Below are 21,801 nucleotides of genomic sequence, written 5' to 3' on the forward strand. Positions count from 1 at the left end.
CATGAACTTGAATCAACTTTGGTTTTTAATTTTGCCTTTTCAAATGATAGCTGCTGTATTTAGATTACATCTGTCTTTGTTGTGTTTCTACAGTGCATAGTACAGTGAGAACCTGATATATGATTAAGCTCCTATCTCAACAGTAATTAAAATAAATAATATGTTTTGTTATGGTTTTCGTTAGTAGTCATCTCTGTCTTTTTGTTCCCTCAGCTTTCTCTGTTAGAAGATGCAGGGTTTGGCGGTGTTCTTCTTTACATTGATCCTTGTGATTTACCGAAGACTGCGGAACTTGCTGATAAAGCCTTTATGGTTTCCTTGAACAGTGGAGGTGATCCATCAACACCCGGCTATCCCAGTAGTGGTAAGTACTGTTCTAGGCGTATTCAGCTAATCAACGTTTTAAATCTGTGTAGATTTTAAGTATGGGAGTTAAAACAGTGAGCCAAATCCCATCTGAAATAGAAACCCAGAGTAAGGGAACACTGTGTAATGGCAGCATAGTCCACAGGCTGGACCACAGGTGGCCCCACTCTAAGTCGTTTATTTTGTTGCTTTTTGTATTAATGCTAATTCACACACTGCACTATTATTCCTGCCTGCTTATTCTTACCCTGTGAAAAAAGAAGTAATACAGTGATTTCTGAACAGGTCCTGCTGGATCTGTCCTCACTAAAAAAAAATATTTTTCCCTTCATTCTGTATCTTACACTTTCATGGTAATGGTAGTGGAAATTTCTGGATGTTAGCTGCCAGTGCAGTATAACCAGAAATTTGTATTTCAGATGATGTAAGAACAATTTATTATACCTTTGTGCAATTGCTTGAATAGGATATGTTCTTTTTGCTTTGTTTCAGCTCATAGACTTGGTTATTTACTTAGAGACACATAACTAATACATTTTCCAAGTATGGGAAATAAAGAATTGAATAAGAAGAATTATGTACTTAAAGAATTTTATTTTTTTGAAAGCAGTGTTAATAAATTGGAACAGCGGCATATTTGACTTGTATGCAATACTTAAATCTCTGTTCTGGCAGTTCAGTGAATGTGTGTTCTGCCTGTCTACTGTCTTTTCAGCTTTACAACCTTTTTTACTATCTAACTATTTGGAAATGTGTTGCACAGCACTCTCTGAGTTTGTGGCAAGGCTTCATCAAGAATATTTGGTCCAGTTACTAGCTTAGACATCTAAAGCCTGACTTGAATTGGCACTAAATCAACTGAGGCAACGCTGAGATGCTTCATGACTAGAATGGCAGAAAATAGAAATATTTGCCTGGTTGTCAAAGAAGGGTGTTAGCTATTCACAGCATGAAATGCCTTGACAGCTCAGTGGGGAAGAAATTGCACATTTTCTCAGTGTCTCGGTGCACCTGACCTAGTGTTCTTAAAAATGCCCTCGGAGCTGCAGAAGTAAATGTAACACTTTTCAAGCTTTATTCTTGCTCATTTCATGGAGTTATTTGAAGAATGGTTTGTTGTTCATCAGTCTGGCTGACTCCATAATGTTTTATTTACCCTACATGGGAAGTGAAGTTAATTAAAACAGATACATGAACATGATGACACTTAAGTGCCTAAACCTTATATGTTGGTTTGCTGACAGTAAATGTTCTTGTAGGCTGTGTGCATTCCAATCTCTCGTTTGAGAAAAGCCTTGATACTACCAAAAATGGTGCTATCCTTATAGGTAGGTTGATGGGTTCTGCTGGAACCTTAGTGTACCTTGTCTGTTCTTTCAAATCTCTGAGCACCATTCATGAGCAGGAATAGGCTATCATACTCCTAAAATCGCTTATGTTTTGGTCATTGAATGTAGTGATGCTAGAAAGAGCTCAGAGAAGCACATGGAGAAACTTTTTGTTATAATTATGTCACTGAAAGGTAGATGAGATGGAAATAATTTGTGCATTTCCCTTTTTTTTTTTTTTTTAATTCTCTGGAGACTTGTGAATCAGCTTGGTTAGAGGTAACCGATGCCTGCAACCCATACAAATAATTCTGGAGCCCAAACTTTCAACTGAGGGATGTGCTTGCATATAATGTATTTAAACAAACTACATGTAGAATAAAAGTGCTAGATACCCAGGGTTGCCAGTATCACTTTGATTCAGTGTCACATGCACTGCAGGAGATTTGCAGTGGAAATCCCTGATTAAGTTTCTGGTGCAGATTTGATACCATCTGCACTTCATGCGTTGCCAAAAGAAGAACTGTTACTGTTGCCATTTGCTCTATGACCATTATCCTGTTTTACTAGGAAATTCCTAGGAATGTAAGTGATCCGAAGGAAACAAATGGATGAGCTAAGCTTAGCCATCACTTTAGTAAAGAATGAAAGTGAACAAACGGTGTTGTACTATTGAATAAGATGCAGAAGGCGTGTATTTCCGTGCTGCTACCTATTATCTCTCAAATTTTTTTACTCTGAAAACAAATTTGTCTGTGGCTTCAGAGTATTGCATTGCTTCAGTTTTTTTTCCCTACAAGAAAATCTTCAGGAAATGGTTATGTTTATGTATTTCTTCTCAAATTTGACAACATTTTTTTTAAATGGGAATTTATGTAATAATTCAGAGAGAACTTTGAAGCTCTCTTGAGGTTTTAGCTCAAATCATCTTCTGTCTCATGAAGATGGAAATGCAATACTTCTGCATATGAATTATTTTAGAATAGGCAGTAACAGCTGGAGGATGGTTTTGAGATGCCTAATACTTGTGAGTGGAAATTTTTTTTTTGGTCTCTATTTAAAAGGAAAACAGGAAAACTGTTTAAAAACGGATAGGAAAAGAGAAGTCAACAGCTTTAGGTAAAAGTTTCTGCTGCCTTGTTTGATAATGTGTGTTTCTTCTCTTCTTAAGACTCTTCCAATCGTGTGTCTCTTCACCACCATGTCAGTCCTGGAATAATTGTTTGAGCCTTTTTTAGTGTCAGTTATCTGCCTGATTCTGGTTTCCAAGCACTATCCTCCTCCATTTCCATAAAACTTTGTTTTATTTTGCTGCTTTGGAAATCAAACAGATCCAGTGGTTGGGACTCAAGCATATGTAATTAAGTCTCTTATTCCCCTCTGAACCTTCTTATGTGGCAAAAAGTATCTTGAAAACAGAGTTTAGAAGAATAGCATAAGAATTGGAGCGACTTCCCACATCTACTTTTTTTCCATTTTCTGAATGCTTTTTTCCACCTTCTGAATGCTGCACTTTCTTTCCCCTACCTTTGTATCACAGAGATACATTAGGTTTCTCTATTGCAGTACTTCAGAGCCATTTTAAATCAAATCCATTTCCACGCAGAAAAATGGCTCAATAAACAAAAATATGGACAGAACCTATTTGTCAATCTTAGTATGTAAATAGAAAAGTGTCATTGCGATAAGCATGAAGAACCCTGTCCCTGAGATAAGGTACCTCGTAATAGGATTCCTGTCTGTGCAGTGGGGGACTAGAAAGTATTTCATGAAGAATTCTTCAGACAGTATCGTAGAAAATATTTGTGAGTTTAAAAACGCTGAAATATAATGGCTCTGAAATAGTCTTACTCAATCAGCCAGAGTTTCTAGTGTAATATTTTTTTAAAGAATTTTTACATAGAGGTTATAGCATTCAGGCAAAGTAGTATATATAAATATTATTATTCAGAAATAGCCTATGCTTCAGGTTGCTCTGAACAGCTAGTTGTGTGAGCTAAAATACAGGGATTTGGGTGAAAAATCAGTGATAATACAGAGGGGAAATGCACAGAGTCCTAATATTGTAATTAGTGAACATTGCATTTGTGTAGGGGCGATTGACACCAGCGTTCCTCAAACATTGCTGTTGGGATTTGGCTACACAAGAAAGACCAGAATCGGTGAAATCTTGATCACATATTTCTGAACACTGGTCACAGTGGCTGTGTTGGTCCTTGATTGAGCTCACACCCAAAGAGAGTCCAAGTACTTATTGCACTAACCTTTTGTTTTTAGCTCTACCTCTGTAATGGTCTTTAGTTCTATCAGAGCTTTTCCAAATCTAAATAATAACTTCTACATCTTTTTGTTTTTTTTCAAAATCAGAACCTTCTGACTAATGCTACTTTCTAGTGAGGTAGGTTACATTTTCTTGTTCACAGCCATTTAAATGCTTTGTACCATATAATTCCACATAGGATTGGAATTCTGAGGTTGAATTAAGGAGTTTAGGCTTTCACTGAACATTTACAATATAAATGAGCCATTGGAATTAAGGTGAGGCTAAATATACCTTTCTTTGAACACACTAGGATCATTCACATTCATTTTACTGTTTAACGGATAAGGGCTGTGGTAGGAATACAGTTCTTCATTATTTGAGGGCTAGAAATTAGATTTATATATATATTTTTTAAGTTTTTAACATTCCTAGGCTAATGAGATTGGGAATAATAAATGCTCAATAATTCTGAGCATTAGGGCAATTAATTCTCTCTAAATAAATAAATAAAATGTGTGTGTATATAAATGTATATATTTGTATATATTTTAACAGAAAATGACATGGAATAACAAGTCATTTTGGAGATGATTGGCAAGTTTCATGAGGCAGTATGTGGTTACTTTCCTCTTCCTTTCTCTCTGAAGCCATGTAACGTGACCTCTTGAATATCTGAGGAAGATCGCAAAAGCAGTAGTCTAAGTGTCCTAGTAAGTAGGCAGTTTTTCTGCCTTGTTTCTCATTGAATTTTTCCTCACAGCAGATGAAAACCTTTTGGTTTATATTTATTCATGAATTTCTCAGTATGTACATTTATTTTTTATTTTCTTTATGTTTTTCTTGGAAAACATAAATGGAAGCTATGTAATATTCTGCCCACAATATTTCAGTGGTTGACTGAAGGCTAATTATTGACAGGTATTCATTTTGGGCGCTCCTAATCCTCAGTAACAGGCAGAATGTTTTATTTGCAGTGTGATTGTCTCTCTAGTGTTGTAAGGAGTCAAAGATTTTTTTGTTATTGTGGTGTACACTTAAATAACAGTTACAGATTTCAGGCTGTGATGAAGGATCAGGAGCAAACCCTAGGTTTGAGGCTGCAGGATGAAAGCTTAACAGATCAGTCAGGAGAACAGTTCCACACATATTTGATTGAATTTTTAGAAGAAAAATACTGCTTGAAGGGGAAAAATATGGCATAGTTTAAAAGCCTTAATATGCGGGCTGAGGAAAGCACTGACTACGATCAGTAGCTATAGTAATTGTTTCTGGTAACTTTTTTAAAGGTAACGTACAGCAGAAAATGAGCAACATAAATGGTACTCATTGTGGCAGAATAGCCGGTTGGAATACTCAGAGGTGTTGGATTTTGCATCCTTGAAGACTATTTTAACGGTGTTCCCCATGTTTTGATAGATTACAGCATAAGTTAAAGAACACCATCTATGCATCATAAAAAGCCCTGGACATTTACCTCTTTAGTCATGTGTCATTCTTTAATTCAGTTTAGCCAGTTCTTCTGTGGTGGATACAAGGAATTACTTGGAGTAGATGTAAGTATTTACATACTGTGATGGAAGTACTTGCCTACTTTAGTTTTAGTCAGCCCTATGATTCTGTATGTTTACAGGCTTTCTGCCTGTCATCTAGGTTTGTCCTTACAGGCCTCTACTTTCTGATATTTTACTCCTTTGAAGCAGACAGTTGAGCAGAAGTCAGAGGCAACAGAACATTGTCTAACAGTTCTGACCATGTGCATGCAGCATATGCTCTGAAATGTTCTGTTGTAAAACGTCATGATGATTTATAAGCTGTGTTCAGCCCTTGTTTGTGTGCTCTTTCAAAGAATTGTACCATGCAAAAGTCAGATAGTTTTTCTACATTTGTCTTTGCAGCTGTGGAAATGATCTTTTAGAATCATTTTATTCAATATTTAAATTTATGTTCTGCTAATGACATCAGATAAATTAAAAGTGAGGATAGACTCAGACTTATCATAACTAACCATACTGTACAAGCTGGTACACTGTTTTATCTTCCACATGGAAGAGTCTGTAGTACTGCAGTAGAGAGGTAAATCTTCAGAAAATACTGTCTTTTGAATAGTCAGCATAGTAAGTAATAATTTCAGCAGATTTTCAATAATACCTTGACCACTAAGAGTTCAAAAGGTATTTAAATTCATGAGCTACCTCTTCAGATCTGGCAGCATACAATAAAACATCTAAATTTGTATGTAAGTGCCAAATTGTATGGTCTGTGGTGGTGTTTATTTTTTCCTTCCTTAGCTTTCAGTCAGGGTCATATGTACTAAAAAGTGAGAAAATCAGTTGGCCAGCTTAGATACCAAGTTATTTTAGGCTCACAGGTTTGAGATGTAGACTAATGTATTATATAGCAGACAACAGATACCTATAAATTTAGCTTAGTGGGGAGGGGACCCTAAAAACAAATTTGAATTTAAAATGAGGTGATCTTACACTGGAGTATTGGGGGATAGAAAAAATAATACTGCTGGTGGTACTGCAACAGCTTCCTTGCAAAATTTGTATCTTCTGAGTCTTGCAAAGGACATACTGAGCCATATGGTCACAACTTCCTCAATTTCAAACATAAAATCATAAAAAATGTGAATTTAAAAGGGTAGAGGAATGCGCAATTGGCAAACACCAAATCGAACACCAGTTGAACAAAGTTGAACACAAAATAACACTTTCTAGGCTGTGGAATTAGCTTAAAGGAAAACATATACTGCCTAGAGACTCTCTGAAACCTCTTCGTCAGTACCTACACATCTAGTTTCTCATCCAGATTATAATCAGGATTGATTTGCTTATGAAGCTTAAGTTGGAGAGGACTCCGCAGTATTTTTGAAATTTTGGATAGCTACAAACTGCTAAACAGACTTGACACCCTGCAGACCAATTTCTAGTAAAGCCACTCTGAGTTTCTGTTACAGCAAAAATATTATTTTGAATGGTGTTCAAATTAGATTTTTTGAAGCTCCACAACTCAAAAAGGAGTTCAGCATATTTAAATCTTTTTTTTGCAATCATACTTAAAAATAATCCCTTCACTTCTTGGCTGACAGCTAGTGCATCGTATTTCAGCTCAGTGTAATTTTTTGTGTGAGCTATTGCGTATCACTACTTTTCTTCAAAAAGGGTGTTTGCATTGAAAATTTCACTTATTAACTTTAGAAGCACTTTTATTATGTGCTCATGAAACAGCAACCATCACTGCATAGCAGTAGCTCTAGCTGCTGTGTTGGGATCTGCTACTACAAACCTCTGCACACTTGCAGCGTCCAGTTGACATTAATTGTCTTTGCGTGGGCTGAGAATCTGGGATGAGGGATTTGCTTTATAGCATCAGGGAGTTCTGTGAGGAGTGTCAGTATATATAGTCTGGTTGTATATGGGAGTCATGTTAAGAAGGGAGATGAGACCCAAGTCAGGTTTTTGAGGAAATATTTTATTAGATTGCTGTGTATGGATAAGGAAAGAAATTACTTTTGTTTGAAAAGGCAGAGGGATGAATAGTTGTGCATCTCCCTAGGTGGCAATGCATATTAATACATTTCAAGAACCAGCTAAACTCTGACTGTCAGCCAGAGGCCAATTTTAGGGACCACTTGCTCTGTTGCCAGTTATCTGCTAGTTAACTCCCCTCTCTACACACCTGCTTTGGTTTCGTCTAATCCTCTCTCTTGTGTAGCCTTTTCCAGTGTTTCACTGTGTTTCAGAAAGGGGGGTGTTTTTTTTCAGAACCCAGTTGAGCTAATGATACTTGAGTTTATTTCATCCAGCAGTGTCTAGCAGATAGGCAGGAAATTTTAGCAGCAAATGAAATCTGAGATTATAGCAAAAGCATGGATAGAAATAGCAAAACAAATACAGTCCCTTTTGGTTTTTTGCTACTTCAGCCTGTAAACGCATTTCTTTGTTCACTTCGGCTGAAGTACTTCCTTATACTGATCTTGGGCTATTCAAAGTTGACTCCTCTCTGCTGCAGTGAGGTGACACTGGTGTTGCTGATGTTTTGGGATCCAGAAAGGACTTAGAGCAGTAAGTGATTACCTTTTGAGTGGAATTCTTTTTGAAGACACCCAAACTTTGTTTATGCAGTGCGGGATCTGGAGAGAGGAGTGATACAGAAAACTAACATGAGGTTCAAGTCATTCTTCCTTTCTCTAGTGTGTATCTATGTATGCAACTTAAACCTTGCAAGATCACAGTAGTACTTGCAGTAAAGCAGCCTCAGTGTCCTAGGCCCCTTTTCCCTTTTCTTCTGAATAGCTGAGTCTCGTTATTACTGTCTTCCATTTCGGATGACTGAGAGATTAAATCAGGACATACTGTGCATACTGAACAATGATACTTGTCCAGATTTAAAAACTTGTACCTTAATATGGCAACCTGCCATACTGGGCAAGGCAACCTGCTGTAGCTGAGCCTGCTTTGAGCAGAGGAATTGAACTAGATGATCTCCAGAGGTCCTTTCCAACCTCAACTGTTCTGTGATTCTGAATATGGCTGTTCAGGCAAGCTGGATTTAAAACTGGCTGGTATTTTTTCAATGAAGGGCAAATTCATTCAAGAAAAAATTGGGCAGAATGTATTTGTCAATTTAGGCCAAATTTATTTTTAGTTTTGTTTGTAAAAGGGGATTTTAAAAAGCCTTTTTTTTCCCTTTTTACATTAAAAAAAAAATTGTTTACTTTCTGTTTAAAAGTTGACCTAATATAGGGAAGAGAGAAAAGTGTTAAGTGACTGCATTTTCATTTTGTATAAAATGCAAGTGTTGTGGAATAAACCAAACTATGTGTATTTATTTTCTATGCTAAAAACAGTAATGCTTCTGTTTTGGTTGAACCTGAATCAGTTTTTTTGTTTTGTTTTTTCTTTTTCTAGCTTTTCATTTAATTCACTAACCTGAAAAATCATTTCTGGACTTTGTTCTATTATGTGCAATTAAAAGAAGGTTTGAAGTTACCCAAAACTGTTTGCTTTTGTGTTTAAAGGTGTACATTTTTGAGCTTAGTTGATCCAATTCACTATTGCCTTGTGTCTTTTTCCTATTTTTTTTCTATGTCTACAAAGCTCATAAAAATATCTGTGTTTTGGAGATGACTCTGTTTTACTCAAGAGTTTGTACTGCAGAGATGAGAACTCAAAAGGCAGGCATTTGTGGTAGGTGATACTTGTTATTAATGATGCCGTAACTGTCTCAAAAAAAGAAAAACCAAAAAATAAACTCTGGTCAGATGCTACAAATAATTCTGGCCAAATAGGAACTAAAGGGAAAAATATCAGAACCAAAATGACTGATTGCAAGGTATTTCCCCTCACAAGAAGGAATATATTAAGGAACTGAATGCAATAGACATGTTTACAAATAAAGGCATATATTTGCTAACAAGGGTTAGTTAACTTTGCCTTGTAGTTGTAATACTACAAAGTAACTCCTCTATATTGCAAAGTTAACACCTGCAAGCACACCTGCAAAGTTAACACCTGCAAGTGCACCTGCATAGTATCAAGAGCACTGTAAAGCCAGCTGGCTGATTGTTTGAGCAATTGAAGGTGTAATTAGTTTTATAGTTGAAATTTTGTTATTGCAGTTTGAATAGTGCAAGCCAGTATAAACCAACCCAACTTTAATTCAGCTTGATCTTTGTTCCAGCCCACTGCTAACCATATTCAGCAGCTGCATAAAAAAGATAATAGTACCTCTTCCTGCTTTCAGACAGGTAGAAACTCCTCCAGAAGTTAAACTAATCATCTTAAAGTGGAGATATGAAAACTATTCTTTTATTACATAAATATGTAGTATTATATTATACAGTACTGTTCCACAAAGTAGTAGAAGATAACTCATCACGATGTGGTTTTGGCCAGTTTTCAGAAGCATTTTGTTCTTTCTCATAGCTTTTTCAGATTTGCATTGTTTTCTTCTCCTCAGAGATAGTAGAATCTTCTACCCAGTGGGAACTGAGAAGGGACCAAAAAAGAGAGAGAAGCTGTTGTTTTGGTTGTTTAGCTGGTTGGCTAAGAACAACATTTGAGTGGTGGTGAAGGAAGCTGATGTTCCAAGAACAGGATAAACAGTATGTGCTGGTCGTCTGCGCTGAGAACCATGAGAACATGGGTGATGTGATCTCAGTGACAGCAGGTTTCAGGAGCATGGTGTTCCAAGGTGTGGCTGAGATTCATCTTGAATGCCATTAATGAGATCGCAGCCCTTGTCACAGGAGAATGAGCTGATCCTGCAGAATGATAGAACCATAGAATGAAGTTGGAAGGGACCTCTGGAAATAATCTAGTCCAAGCCCCCTGCTCAGAGCAGGTTCAACCAGAGAGATTGCTCAGGACTGTGTCTAGGCAAGCTTTGAGTATCTCCGAAGATGAAGACTCCACAACCTACCTGGGCAACCTGTCCAGTGCTTGACCGTTCTCACTGTAAAGAAAAAAAGAAAAAAAAAGAATCCTTACATTTAAATGGAATTTCCTGTATTTCAGTTTGTGCCTGTTGCCTCTGGCCCTTTCAGTTGAGAAGAGTCTGGCTCTATCTTCTTCACACTCCCCTCAGGTATTTTTACACTTTAAGATCTCCCCCAAGCCCCCCCTTCTCCAGACTAAACACTCCCAGCTGTCTCCACCTCTCCTAATCGGAGAGATCCTCCAATCCTGTAATCACCTTTGTGGCCCTTTGCTGCATTTGCTCCACTCTGCCCATGTCTCTCCTGTAGCGGGGAGCCCAGAACTGCACCCAGCACTCCAGATGTGGTCACCCCCGTGCTGGGTCGAGGGGAATACTACCTCCCTTGACCTGCTGGTGGTGGCCCTTCTCATGCAGCCCGGCATGCTGTTGGCTGCCTTTGCTGTGAGGGTGCATTGCTGGATCATGGCCAACTTGGGGTCCACTAGGACCCTGCCCCGGGTCCTTCTCTGCCAAAGTGCTTTCCAGTCAGTTGGCCCCCAGTCTGTACTGGTGCGTGGGGTTATTCATCCCCAGGTGTGGGACTTTGCATCTCCCTTTGCTGAGCTTCACGAGGTTCCTGTTGGCCCATTTCTCCAGTCTGTCAAGGTCCTTCTGAATGGTAGCACATCTATCTGATCTATCAACCATTCCTCCCAGTTTTGCATCATCTGCATACTTGCTGAGTATGCAGTCTGTCCCTTTGTCAAGGTTATTAATGAAGACAAGCAGTACTGGGCCCTGTGTTGACCCCTGGGGTACACTGCTGGTGACTGGCTTCCAGCTGGACATTGTGCTGCTGATCACAACCCCATTTATCTAGTCTCTACTTACCAGTTTATCGATGAGGATGTTATGGGAGACAGTGTCAAAAGCCTTACTTGCATCAAGATAAACATCCACTGCTCTCCGCTTATCCACCCAGCCAGTCATCTCATCACAGAAGGCTGTCAGGTTGGTCAGACATGATTTTCCCTTTCATAAATCAATGCTGACTACTCCCAGACGCCTTGTTGTCCTTCATACATTTGGAAATGGTTTCCGGGATTATTGGCTCCATCATCTTCATGGGGATTGAGGTGAGGCTGACGAGCCTATAGTTACCCCGATCCTCCTTGTTGCTCTTGAAGATAGTGACATTTGCTTTCTTGGCCTCACAGTGACATCGGCTAACTCCGTCAGCAACTTGTGGGTGCATCCCATCAGGACTTACCCTGATGGGTGAGCTTACCTCTTCCTCTGTAGCTAGTGCTCTCTGAAGCTGTTTGTTCCCTTAGTCATCCTTCCCAGTGTCATCCTCCGAATAGTGGTAGATGAGGTTTCTTAGTTATGGCAGGATGCAGGGTTACAAAATGCATTTTGAGCAGGTAAGTGGAGTATCATGTCCAATGAGGTCTCGTGCATGAGGGGAGCTTCCTCTGTCTGGTTGCCCTCCACTAGATGGCCTTTAGGAGTGATGTAATGGAGCACTGTAGGCATATGTGCTCCCTAAGTGCTCTCAGTATGAGTGCAGACATGTTGACTCCTTCCTATTTAGGGACAGTAGGAGAAGACTTCTTTATGTATGAATGTGCATCAGTTCTGATGCAAAACTGTCCTTTCTTTCCCCTAGTCCAGCAATTTAAAATGCTGTGGTGATTATTCTGTGGAAGCCTAGAGCTTTGGGAAAAGGGGAATATTGGAAGAAATACTTGGGAATAGAGATGGCCAGCTGTCAGTGGTGCACTACAAGAAAGTTTCAGGAGTGTGTGGAAAGTCTGTAACAATATGTTGTGCCGCACAAGAAGCTCATCAGGGAAGTACCAGCAAAGTAGGCAGTCCCGGCTTACAGTGCTGCTTTCTTCAGTGCTTTTGGAGTAGTTCTGTATGCAGTGGTGCTAGTCGGTATTTGCTGTGGAATGCGTGCAAAGCTAGATCAGGAAATAATCAGTTTGTTGCCAGATGCTTTTGTTTTCTGACGTGTTTTTCATATGCAAAAACTAGGCTATGAGAATGATATGAATAAACCTTTGAAACTTTGGTAACTGTTTCAATTTCAATTAGGACAAGTATGTGTAGCTTCAAATACCTCTTATGTGCTAATTTCAGATGGCTGACAGGTGGGTCTATTGAATCAGGAAAAAAATGAAGCCTCTTGGGTTATTTAAAACCTCAGTGAAGTTATAGATGTTTTAGAATAGTAATATAATGATTTGCATATTTATTTAAAACTGTGCTATGGGGACATCCCTTTACAAAATAGGTAATGAACAACTGCTTGTGCTGTCTACTTGGGAGGTAGATTTTTTTTTCTTACAGCAGATGTCAGCTAAAGCTGACACTTTGTGACAGCCTATTCCTTTTTGATACAATGCCCAAAACGGGGAGACTGATTTTAGAACAGCTGGCCTACTCATGTTTTAAAATGCCTAATTTTTCTTCATTTCCAAACATCAGCAATATTTCAAGTTGTCCACTGTGCAGTTTTTTCCAGCGCTAGTTTAATCCAGGACAGCAAGGGATTTTCAGCATTACTTTGCCCACTTTGATAGAACTGAATGAAGCATTGCCAAGCCATTAGCAGTTAAAACTCAGGCAGTAGTGATTTCTGCATTGTATGGAATCTGTTTTGCTTTTTGTAATAGTAAATACAGCATATGGACAAGGTAAAGCAAAGAACTCATTCCCTAGGCAGCTCCCTCTGCTCCCTCTGCAAAATCACTATATTAAATGTGACTTTGAGTTTTAATGGTGAGCAGCCAAATAGTCCTCTGTGCAGTAATAGTATGTGCTGCTAATCCATTGAAAAAACAGATGCATCATCTAGCATGCACTATCTTGTAGAATCTTTTTAAAACTGCTCAGAATGAGCCAATACAGGCTTTGAGAAGATAGTATTGGTAGTATTTTCTCAAGAGTTAGAAGTAGGTGGTTAAGGTGTAAGAAGAGTTATATAAAGGTTATGTAGGTAATGCCATAAAGTATTTCTAGTTTAAAAAAAAAAGGGGGGGGGGAGAAATTCAGTAGTACCAAAAATGTAGGTATCAAATGACTACTACTGTGGTTAGTTTTATTTCATACTTGTGTTAGGTTTGTAAGCCTGAGCTCTTTCAATCCTCTTACCACTTTATTAGTATTAGCTTTCTTTTTTTTAAGGGAAAGTGATAGCTTGCAAGCCTCATAATAGTGGAGGAAACAGAAATGTAGCTTGACTGCTGTCTAATTAGAAAAAGGAAAGTGAAATCCAACAACAGAATTTAAATGAAGAAAGATTCTGTGAATTTTAAGTAAGTTTCATAATTGTTAGACATTACTCATGTTTTTTAAATAACTTTTGTTTGGAAGTAAAACATGTCAACTTAGGAAGTGTTCTTAAAACACTTAGTAAAGACAGGAGCAGCATTCTAAACTAGTCAGCAGTGTTTTCTTATAGAAGTTGCCATTTCAGTTTCAGAAGTTTTTTAAGTTTCTGGCAATATCATCTTGATAGACCCAAAACACTGGTGTTCCTAGAGTCTGGATTTATCCTCTGATTTATACAATGGACTGGTAATTTTGAACTCTGAAACTCTGATTTAGGAATCGGTGCCTTAAGATAGGATTTTGTTACATCTCACATCTGCTTTGTAAGTTGAAAAGTTGAATTGCAAATTCTATAATAGATTTACAAATTCTAAAGCATATGTAGAAACATTGCAAGAGATTTACAAATCATAGCATAAATCTTAATAAAGTGATTTTTAGCTTTACAGAAATATATTCATTTCTAAGTCAGAAGCTCTGTGATCCTAGCAGAATTCATTCTTGAATTTTGATGTCTGTTCTGTTTTGGTCATGTTTGTGATTTTTTACTTACAGGACTTGTTTATTAAAATGCTTTTCTGTGTCTCAGTTTTTCCTTTACCTTCCTAGATCAAAAAAATTAGAAAACACTGTCCTCTGAACAGAGAGAGAAGTTGCTGTTCATTAGAAGCTATGCTGCCAAAGTACTGTGCTCCCTTGCCCCAAACTTCGTCTTCCCAAAAAAGAGTGCAAAAGAGAAATTAAATTGTCTGATTTTTAATAGGTGATAAACATTATCCTTCCATATTCAAAAAACATTTCCTGATATTTATATTATAATACAAGCGAGGAACTGAAAGTTGCATAAAAATGCTGTGATAGAGTAAGACATTTGTCTCATAGTGTACCCGCCTCCCAACAGGTCAATTTTTGAAAAGATATGTTAATGTTTTTCTCACCTTAAGATGAGAAAAATCCCAAATTGAATTTTTGATTGCCTTTTCTTTTGATTTATTGTGCTTTGAATATGAGTACTGAGAGTACTGTTAGGGTGGCTAGATGCTGGAACAGATTGGCTAGAGAGGTCATGGAATCTCCATCCTTGGAGATAATTCAAAACCCAGCTACGATCCTGCGTAACCTGCTCTAGGTGACGCTGCTTTGAGCAGATGCTTTGGACTAGATTATCTCTGAGGTCCCTTCCAGCCTCAACTATTCTATGGTTCTGTGAGTATGCAGCTAATTTTAGAATAAATTCAGGCTGGCAGCCAGTTTTTTGTTGTCACTGGAAAAAAAAAGTTTGTAGGTGATCTAGGACAGGATGGCCTAAAAGAAATCTGGGACTGTGGATAACCACAAAGCCCCAGCATATACCCTGTAGTTTTCCCTTGTAGTAATATTTTTAGAGAACAAATTTGTATGACAGGAAGGGAAACAAAATAATAGGCTAAATATAAGAAGTCAGGGCTGAACATCTTCTGTACAGTCTTTTCCTAACCTAAATTCTGACCCAAGAAATTAATCAACCAAATGAAATATGGAAATAAAATAGGATGTTGGCAGCACTCTAATTTTTTTCCTTGTCAACTGGAACCCATCTCTTTTTTTTCAAATCAACTATTACTGCATGTTGTACGTTTCATTTCTTTGTCTTCATTTTTGATCAGTGATATAAAAGACCTCCACCTTTCTGAGATAAAGAATGAGATGGTGTATTTGTTGGTAGTGTGCAGCCATTTAAATTGATCTTGGCCTGGTGCTGAAGTAGGAGAAAGCTTCTGTGAAACCTATTGTAGTTGACAGACAAAGGAGTAAGTGACTGATTCAACACTTGTAGTAAGGACATGTCAGTCTAATGCAATTCCAGCACAATGGTGAGCATTCATTCATGACCCAATCTAAGGAATGAAAATAGAAGTAATTGTCTGAATTTGAAGAATCAGTTGAATGTTTTCTGTGAGAACTAAAGTTTAAAGAGAGAATTAAATGGATGAAACGTGGGTACTCATTGTAGGGGATTGCAGACATCAAAGACCACCTATCTAACAGTACTGGCTGCTGTGCAGTGAGAAAGATGACGGGATGAAATATATTTTTAGAATAGATTTTTATTAAAGACTTTCTGACACAGGGTGAGACATGCTTTAGTTAATGTGACAAATCCTGTAACCCTTAATCATATGAGTTGTTTCTCTGGCTGGACGAAATGGTCTTGGTAGTTCATAGTTTTTGAGGATGCCAGAGGAACTACACAATTTGAACAGGAGGTACATCTGATGGTTCTGAAATACAATGACAAAGAGAAAAGGATAAAAGAAACCTCAAGAGGTCCCACAGTGTTTGTATTAGCTGCTGCAGCATCACAGTAATCTTCATGATTCATGTGTGGAGAAGGATCCGTGAAAAGCTACATGGAGGATTTTTGGAAGTTCAGTTATAATGGGCTTCATCCTGTTCTGGTAGGTGTCACTGTTAAAACATGGGGTTTAAATTTAATTTTTTAAGCACATAAGCAAGTTGTTGTTCTTGGGAGAAATGACTGTGGTGTTAATTTTGCGTCTCAAGATTTTGGGAAGAGGAAAGCCATTTTGAGCCTCAGAAGTTTCTGCTCTCTAATCTCTCTAGCTACAGTAAATTCTTATGGATAAAGTTGTTGTCGGACAGTCAGATTCATGAGTTGGGTTTTCTGAAATATGGGATTGCTTGAGTACTGTTGAAGATCAGGTCTGCTATCTGTGTTTCAAAACCTGTGGGCATGTATATGTATACAGCTGTTCTTACATCTGATAGCCCAGTAAAGCTGATCTAACTTCGTTATTTGTAGCTGTGCTGCTAATGCACTGCCATCCCTGTAATAATTGGCTCTGATAAGAAGGTAGGTGTCTTCACAGGAACTGTGTTGTACTGTACAGAGTACAGACATGATCTTACAATATATCCGGATTCCATGTCCTCCAGCAAGGCTCCAGACACCTACTGCTTAGTGGAGGGACAAAATAGTGGTTAGAAGGAGGAGTGTGAAAAGACTTTGGCAGTGATACTAGTAGAGAACCTAGAGCATCTGCTTCTCCCTTCTGACCAGTTTTTCTAAAATTGGCTAAATTCTTGTGGACTTGGAAAATCAAGTAATGTACGGTTCAAGTCCTATTGGTGTTGGAACAGAAGAGTTAGTAAGAGCTCTAATGTTTAAGAAAAATGATTCCTGCATGCTGCCTATTAATACTGTTGTGCAGAGCCTGTCTTTTCTTCAGAGGAAGTTATTCCATCCTTCTTTCACTTTTTTAAATATACCTGTTATTCTGATATTGTATACTTTTTACATTAAATTTTAATCATCAAAGTGATCATGGATGTAGGAGATAATATAGTAATTACAGCGACACTGATAATGGCTCTTTCTTTTGATTTCAGAACATCCCAACATTAAAAAAAGTTTAATTTAGGGATGAAAAATGCTTTTGAAAATGCTTACAGGGAAAGTGAAAGACATTTTCATCTATCCAGTAGTCTTGTAGCTCAGGCTGCATGGAAAATGGTTGTTAGAAAGTACTTTTAACCCATGAGTTATTTGCTTTTTCAGGGAGTTACTTGTTTCCCTATTTTTCTGATTTTTCAATTAAATTCTGATCTCTATTAAGATACTTTTGACAAAAGTTTCCAACGAGCTTTAGTATTAATATTTAGAATTATGTTAAGATTTCTGGCTTTTGAAGTATTTCAAGATCATGTTTTTAGTTCAATAATTTTATTTTTTTGCTGGCTTCTGTTGAGTGGTGGATTTTTTTTTTTTTTTTTGCTAGTAGAAAATTCTTTTTAAAACTTTTGTATATTCTCATACTGATTTTTCTTCCACATGCTTTATTAATATCTATAATTAATCTGTATGTAATCTGTTTATTCTTCTGAAGAATGAGAAATATAAGTGGTGTCAAGATAAAGGTTCCAAGGATCAGTTAAGAGAAAAGAAGTGTTCCAGTGCATGCTTAGGTTGTGTAATTTGTTCAGGCTCTGAGTCATGCATTTTCTACTGTAAAAATTGGTGTTTTGTGTTACCAATTTGTATATCACCTACCTTATATTTAAATTGGTATTGCTTTCTGAACCATCTAAGAGACTGAAGAATTTTCTTGAGGTTATCTTTCCTTTGGCATCATCCAAATACTGCAAGTCATTGTATTTTCATTGATTTTCATGAATTTTGGATTATCTGTCTTACAGTGTCAGAGAATTATCAACTAGTACTGAAATTGTAATTTGCTAAAGGTACTTAGCCCCATGACAGGCTACTTGCATTGTAATTTCAAGAGAGAATGACAAAGAACAGATTTATGCCAATATAAAATCGTGCTTTGAAGGATGGAGAGGATTGGAGATGTGTCCATTATAGCTTTTATGCACGGTGCTGAAGGGTCCATATAGCCTATTAGGTGAGGCTGCGGGCTGGTCACCAGCTGTTTGGACAATGTTGGGCAAATGACTTCTTTTCATATAGTTGTTAATATACAGAATGGACATAATGATGTAAAAACAGTTAAGGACCCTTACTTGAAGCCCATAGCTTTTGAAATATGTTTATTGTTGATGAAGAAATGTGTGGACAGTTTTGTAAGCCTTTGGGACACAGCTGGTATTTATTAGGTGTTTATACATTCTTCACCATATAATTAAACTAAAGAAAATGCTCAAAAAAGAAATCTTGATCATAATTGCATTTATTGGACCTGAATGTACGTTTTCCAATCAGAGTCTGTCTTTTCAAAAATTATTTGAGTATTTAAAACAGTAGATAGTGCTTCATGTCATTTGAATAAGATTTTTATTCTGTTAGTGCTGTCATTGCTCAATTCACTTGTGATACATATATAGCTTTTCCCCTCCCTGCCACTACCATATCACAGCAAATAAGCACTGGCTATTACTTGAACAGCAAAGACTCGGTTCATAAAGGATAATAGGAAATTGTTTCTATTATTTCTGCACACTGTATACGGTGTACAAGTGACTTCTAAGTCTTGGCAGAAGCTCAGTGAAGGTATCCAGTCAAAATACTCTCGCTGAGTCAGAATTTCAAGGTCTTTCGTAAATTTGATGTATGCCCGGTTTTGGTACAAAAGTGTTAATTTTTTGTGCAAATGGCTATTTGTGTGTGTTTGTCCTTTGCATGTGAACAGACACTGAAAATGTGTCTTGAGTTGGTATGCAATTGTCCTTGTGGCAGATTACCAGTATTTTTTTCCAATCTGTACTGGATCCAATCCAGTCCAGACTTTTAAACTCATTTCAGTAAGTGCTGGATACAGCTCAGAAAGAAAAGTATTTCAAGTAATGTCAGTCAAGCCCTTTGGTTCCTATTCAGCTTTAAATACAGAAATTCAACTTAATTTTATGGCATAACGTTATTTTTTTGGCATATATAAAAGGCACTATAAAGGAGTTGTCCATACTACACAATTTGCAGTAATCTGTATAGGTCTCTGAGTTAGAGAAACTAACTGAAGGTGTTTGGTTCTAATGACTATTTTAGTAAGTGTGACGGCAGCAATGACAATCTGATTCTTTCATTCATTAGATACAAAAACAAGACACTGTTTTGCAAGACTGGTATTAAAGTATAGTAGTCTGCAAAATTACTTCTTCACTCTCCTTTTCTATTGATTATAACCAGAATGCAGGACAAAGATAAATCCCACTAAAGCTGTTTTAGTTTCACTAGTACTTCACAAGGCAAAGCTACAAATGGATTACTATGAGAGAATTCTGTCTATGAAGGAAAAAGGCTAAATCCAGTTAGAAATGTGTTAAAAGCACATCTGGAAACATTCTGATAGTTCTCTGTGCTTGAGATAAGATCTCCAGATGTGCTCCAGCATTCACTTGACCTCCTTGCCTTTTAGTCTCTGATACTTCTGATGTCACCTTCGGCATTTGCATTTGTTTAATGGACAATACTGGAAACATATGCTTTATTAGCATTGTTTATGCAGATATAATTTCTTCATTCTCCTCTGTTTCATGTGATGTGCTTCAGTGTGGTGTTAACCAATGACAAAAGAGGAAGATTGTGATATTAAACAGAGATGAATAAATAATTAATTTAGAGATGGTGATATTTAAAAAGTCAGCAAAACGGTGGATTATTGCAGTATTTCAATTGCTTGAAGGTGTATTCAGGACACAGATTTGCATGTTAAGCAAGGATTAAACTAAAGTTAAAATACTGAAAGTAAACTACATTAAAGAATCATCACTGAAGAATCGAAGTGAGTTATAATTATTGTTTCTTGATTTCTTCAGAAAAATAACTTTAACGGAAGTTAACGACAGTTTTGTGCTCAAATGTATTTTAGAAATGTTAAACTCAGTAACCCCCTGCCCCACCAATGTCTTAAAACCTTTAAGTGTTCAAAGTCTGCAAAGAAAAGTAATTGAAAGGAAGATTAAGCCTTATCATATTGTGCCTTAAAGGGTGCAGAATGGTAGTAATATCAGGGTAACAGAAGAATGGCAGGATAAATTCGGAATATGAGGGAAAGGACACATGATGTTGAGTAAAAACAGAGACTAGCAGGTGTCAGTGAAAGAAACTGTCTGTAGTCCTTTTGCTACTTGTCCATTATTTGACCTGATTATTCAGTTTTGATGTTGTATGATGTCCTAGTTTTCTTAATAACCCCTTTTTTCCAGTATATTCCTCCTCCACTGTCCTCTTGAAATGACTGCTGTGTCTTCTCCTGAATTTGATACTGAATCTCAAGCATTCTCCAAAGAACTTTTAATTTAGTATACCAGTAAGGCAGAGGGGAGGACAATTCTGAGGACTGAAAACCTGCTATAATTTCTGCCCTTCAGGATGAAAACATGTTGTTCTGATCAGTGCTGACAAAGGTTCAAGGGAAGACTGCTTGTTAAAAATACTCCCATCCCTGGAGAGCCCTTTAAAAATGTTTTACGAGGCCCTCGGGGAAGAAACTATTTCATTCCCTCTGCAGCCTGACTTGTTTGAAGGGTAGGTGGTCTAGAAAAAATCTCAAAGGACCTGATGATGTTCCAAATGAATTCTTTCATGGTCCTTTCACTGACGTCCTGTAGACTGGTGACATTCCAGTGGTATGACGTGCTAGGAATGCCCAGTCTCTTATTAGGGCAGCCTCAGTAGCTTTACGGGGAGACATCTTCTGCATTCGCTGGTCATTTAGCTGAGCAAACTTGTTTACTAGGAGACTTTTTTTTTTTTAATTTACAATTGAAAGCAAGTTTTTGCATTGCTCTGTTCAGTGACAGGATTAAGCAAGCATTCACCTGAAAGTAAAATCAATCAGATGGACAAAAAAACATGCTAAAGCTAGATATAGTCTGCACCAGTCAAAAATGAAACTAATGGTGACATTTGTCAGCTGACTGACGAGAGACCAGAAAAAGAGGCATAGGGGTGCAATTGGAATATGCTGTATGAAATTCTGTGGGAGATAAACTGTGCTTTAGAGGCTCTTTGAGCTTCCCAGAAACTCTTCAGAGCTCACATTTTCAAGAGGAAGACAAACTGCTGTTCTGTAAGGTTATAGTTTTCTTCCGACCCGGCCTTCCTCATGGGCAGAGCAATTCCTGCAGGAATGTTTATTGCTTTTGTAGTCTATGTTGTATGTTTTCTTCTGTCAAGCTATTAATAAATGAATCAGAACTGCCCATCTCTTATGAGTAACTTTAGTTGTTCATCATTTATGAATTTTTGAGCCATGTCGTATGTTTCTGAAAACACCTACTTATACTGAGAGTTCATCAATATTGTAATATGCAGTTCATTTTAAAACTTGTCCTGGGCGTGTTTGTTGGTTTCTGCTGAAAATATATTTAATCCAGAGGCAGAAAACAATGGCATATGACTTAGATCATTAAACATACTTAATTAAAAACAGATAGTGAATTGTCTAATAAAATAAATGATAAATAACTCTAGTCTCAAAGTTTCTTTCCCCAAATTTAATAACTAATAGTATTTCAGTAAAAGCCTGTATTAATTTCTGAATGATACAGTAGCCAAAAACAAATTAAACTTGTGATGAGTACTATTCAGAACATTCTGTCTTAAAGTGTAATTTGGTCAGT

At 37.3% G+C, this 21,801-nt stretch overlaps 1 protein-coding gene across 1 annotated transcript in view; it reads left to right on the plus strand.

The window, feature by feature from the left end:
- NAALADL2 (N-acetylated alpha-linked acidic dipeptidase like 2) overlaps positions 1 to 21,801 on the plus strand; it is a 401,471-nt gene that overhangs the window by 197,808 nt on the left and 181,862 nt on the right. The window contains exon 5 of the mRNA XM_067301422.1: positions 214 to 364. Within this exon, the coding sequence (XP_067157523.1) occupies positions 214 to 364 (151 nt within the window). The remainder of the gene's footprint in view (positions 1 to 213; positions 365 to 21,801) is intronic.

The sequence above is a fragment of the Apteryx mantelli genome, chromosome 9, assembly GCF_036417845.1.
Source record: "Apteryx mantelli isolate bAptMan1 chromosome 9, bAptMan1.hap1, whole genome shotgun sequence".
Classification (NCBI taxonomy): Eukaryota; Metazoa; Chordata; class Aves; order Apterygiformes; family Apterygidae; genus Apteryx; species Apteryx mantelli.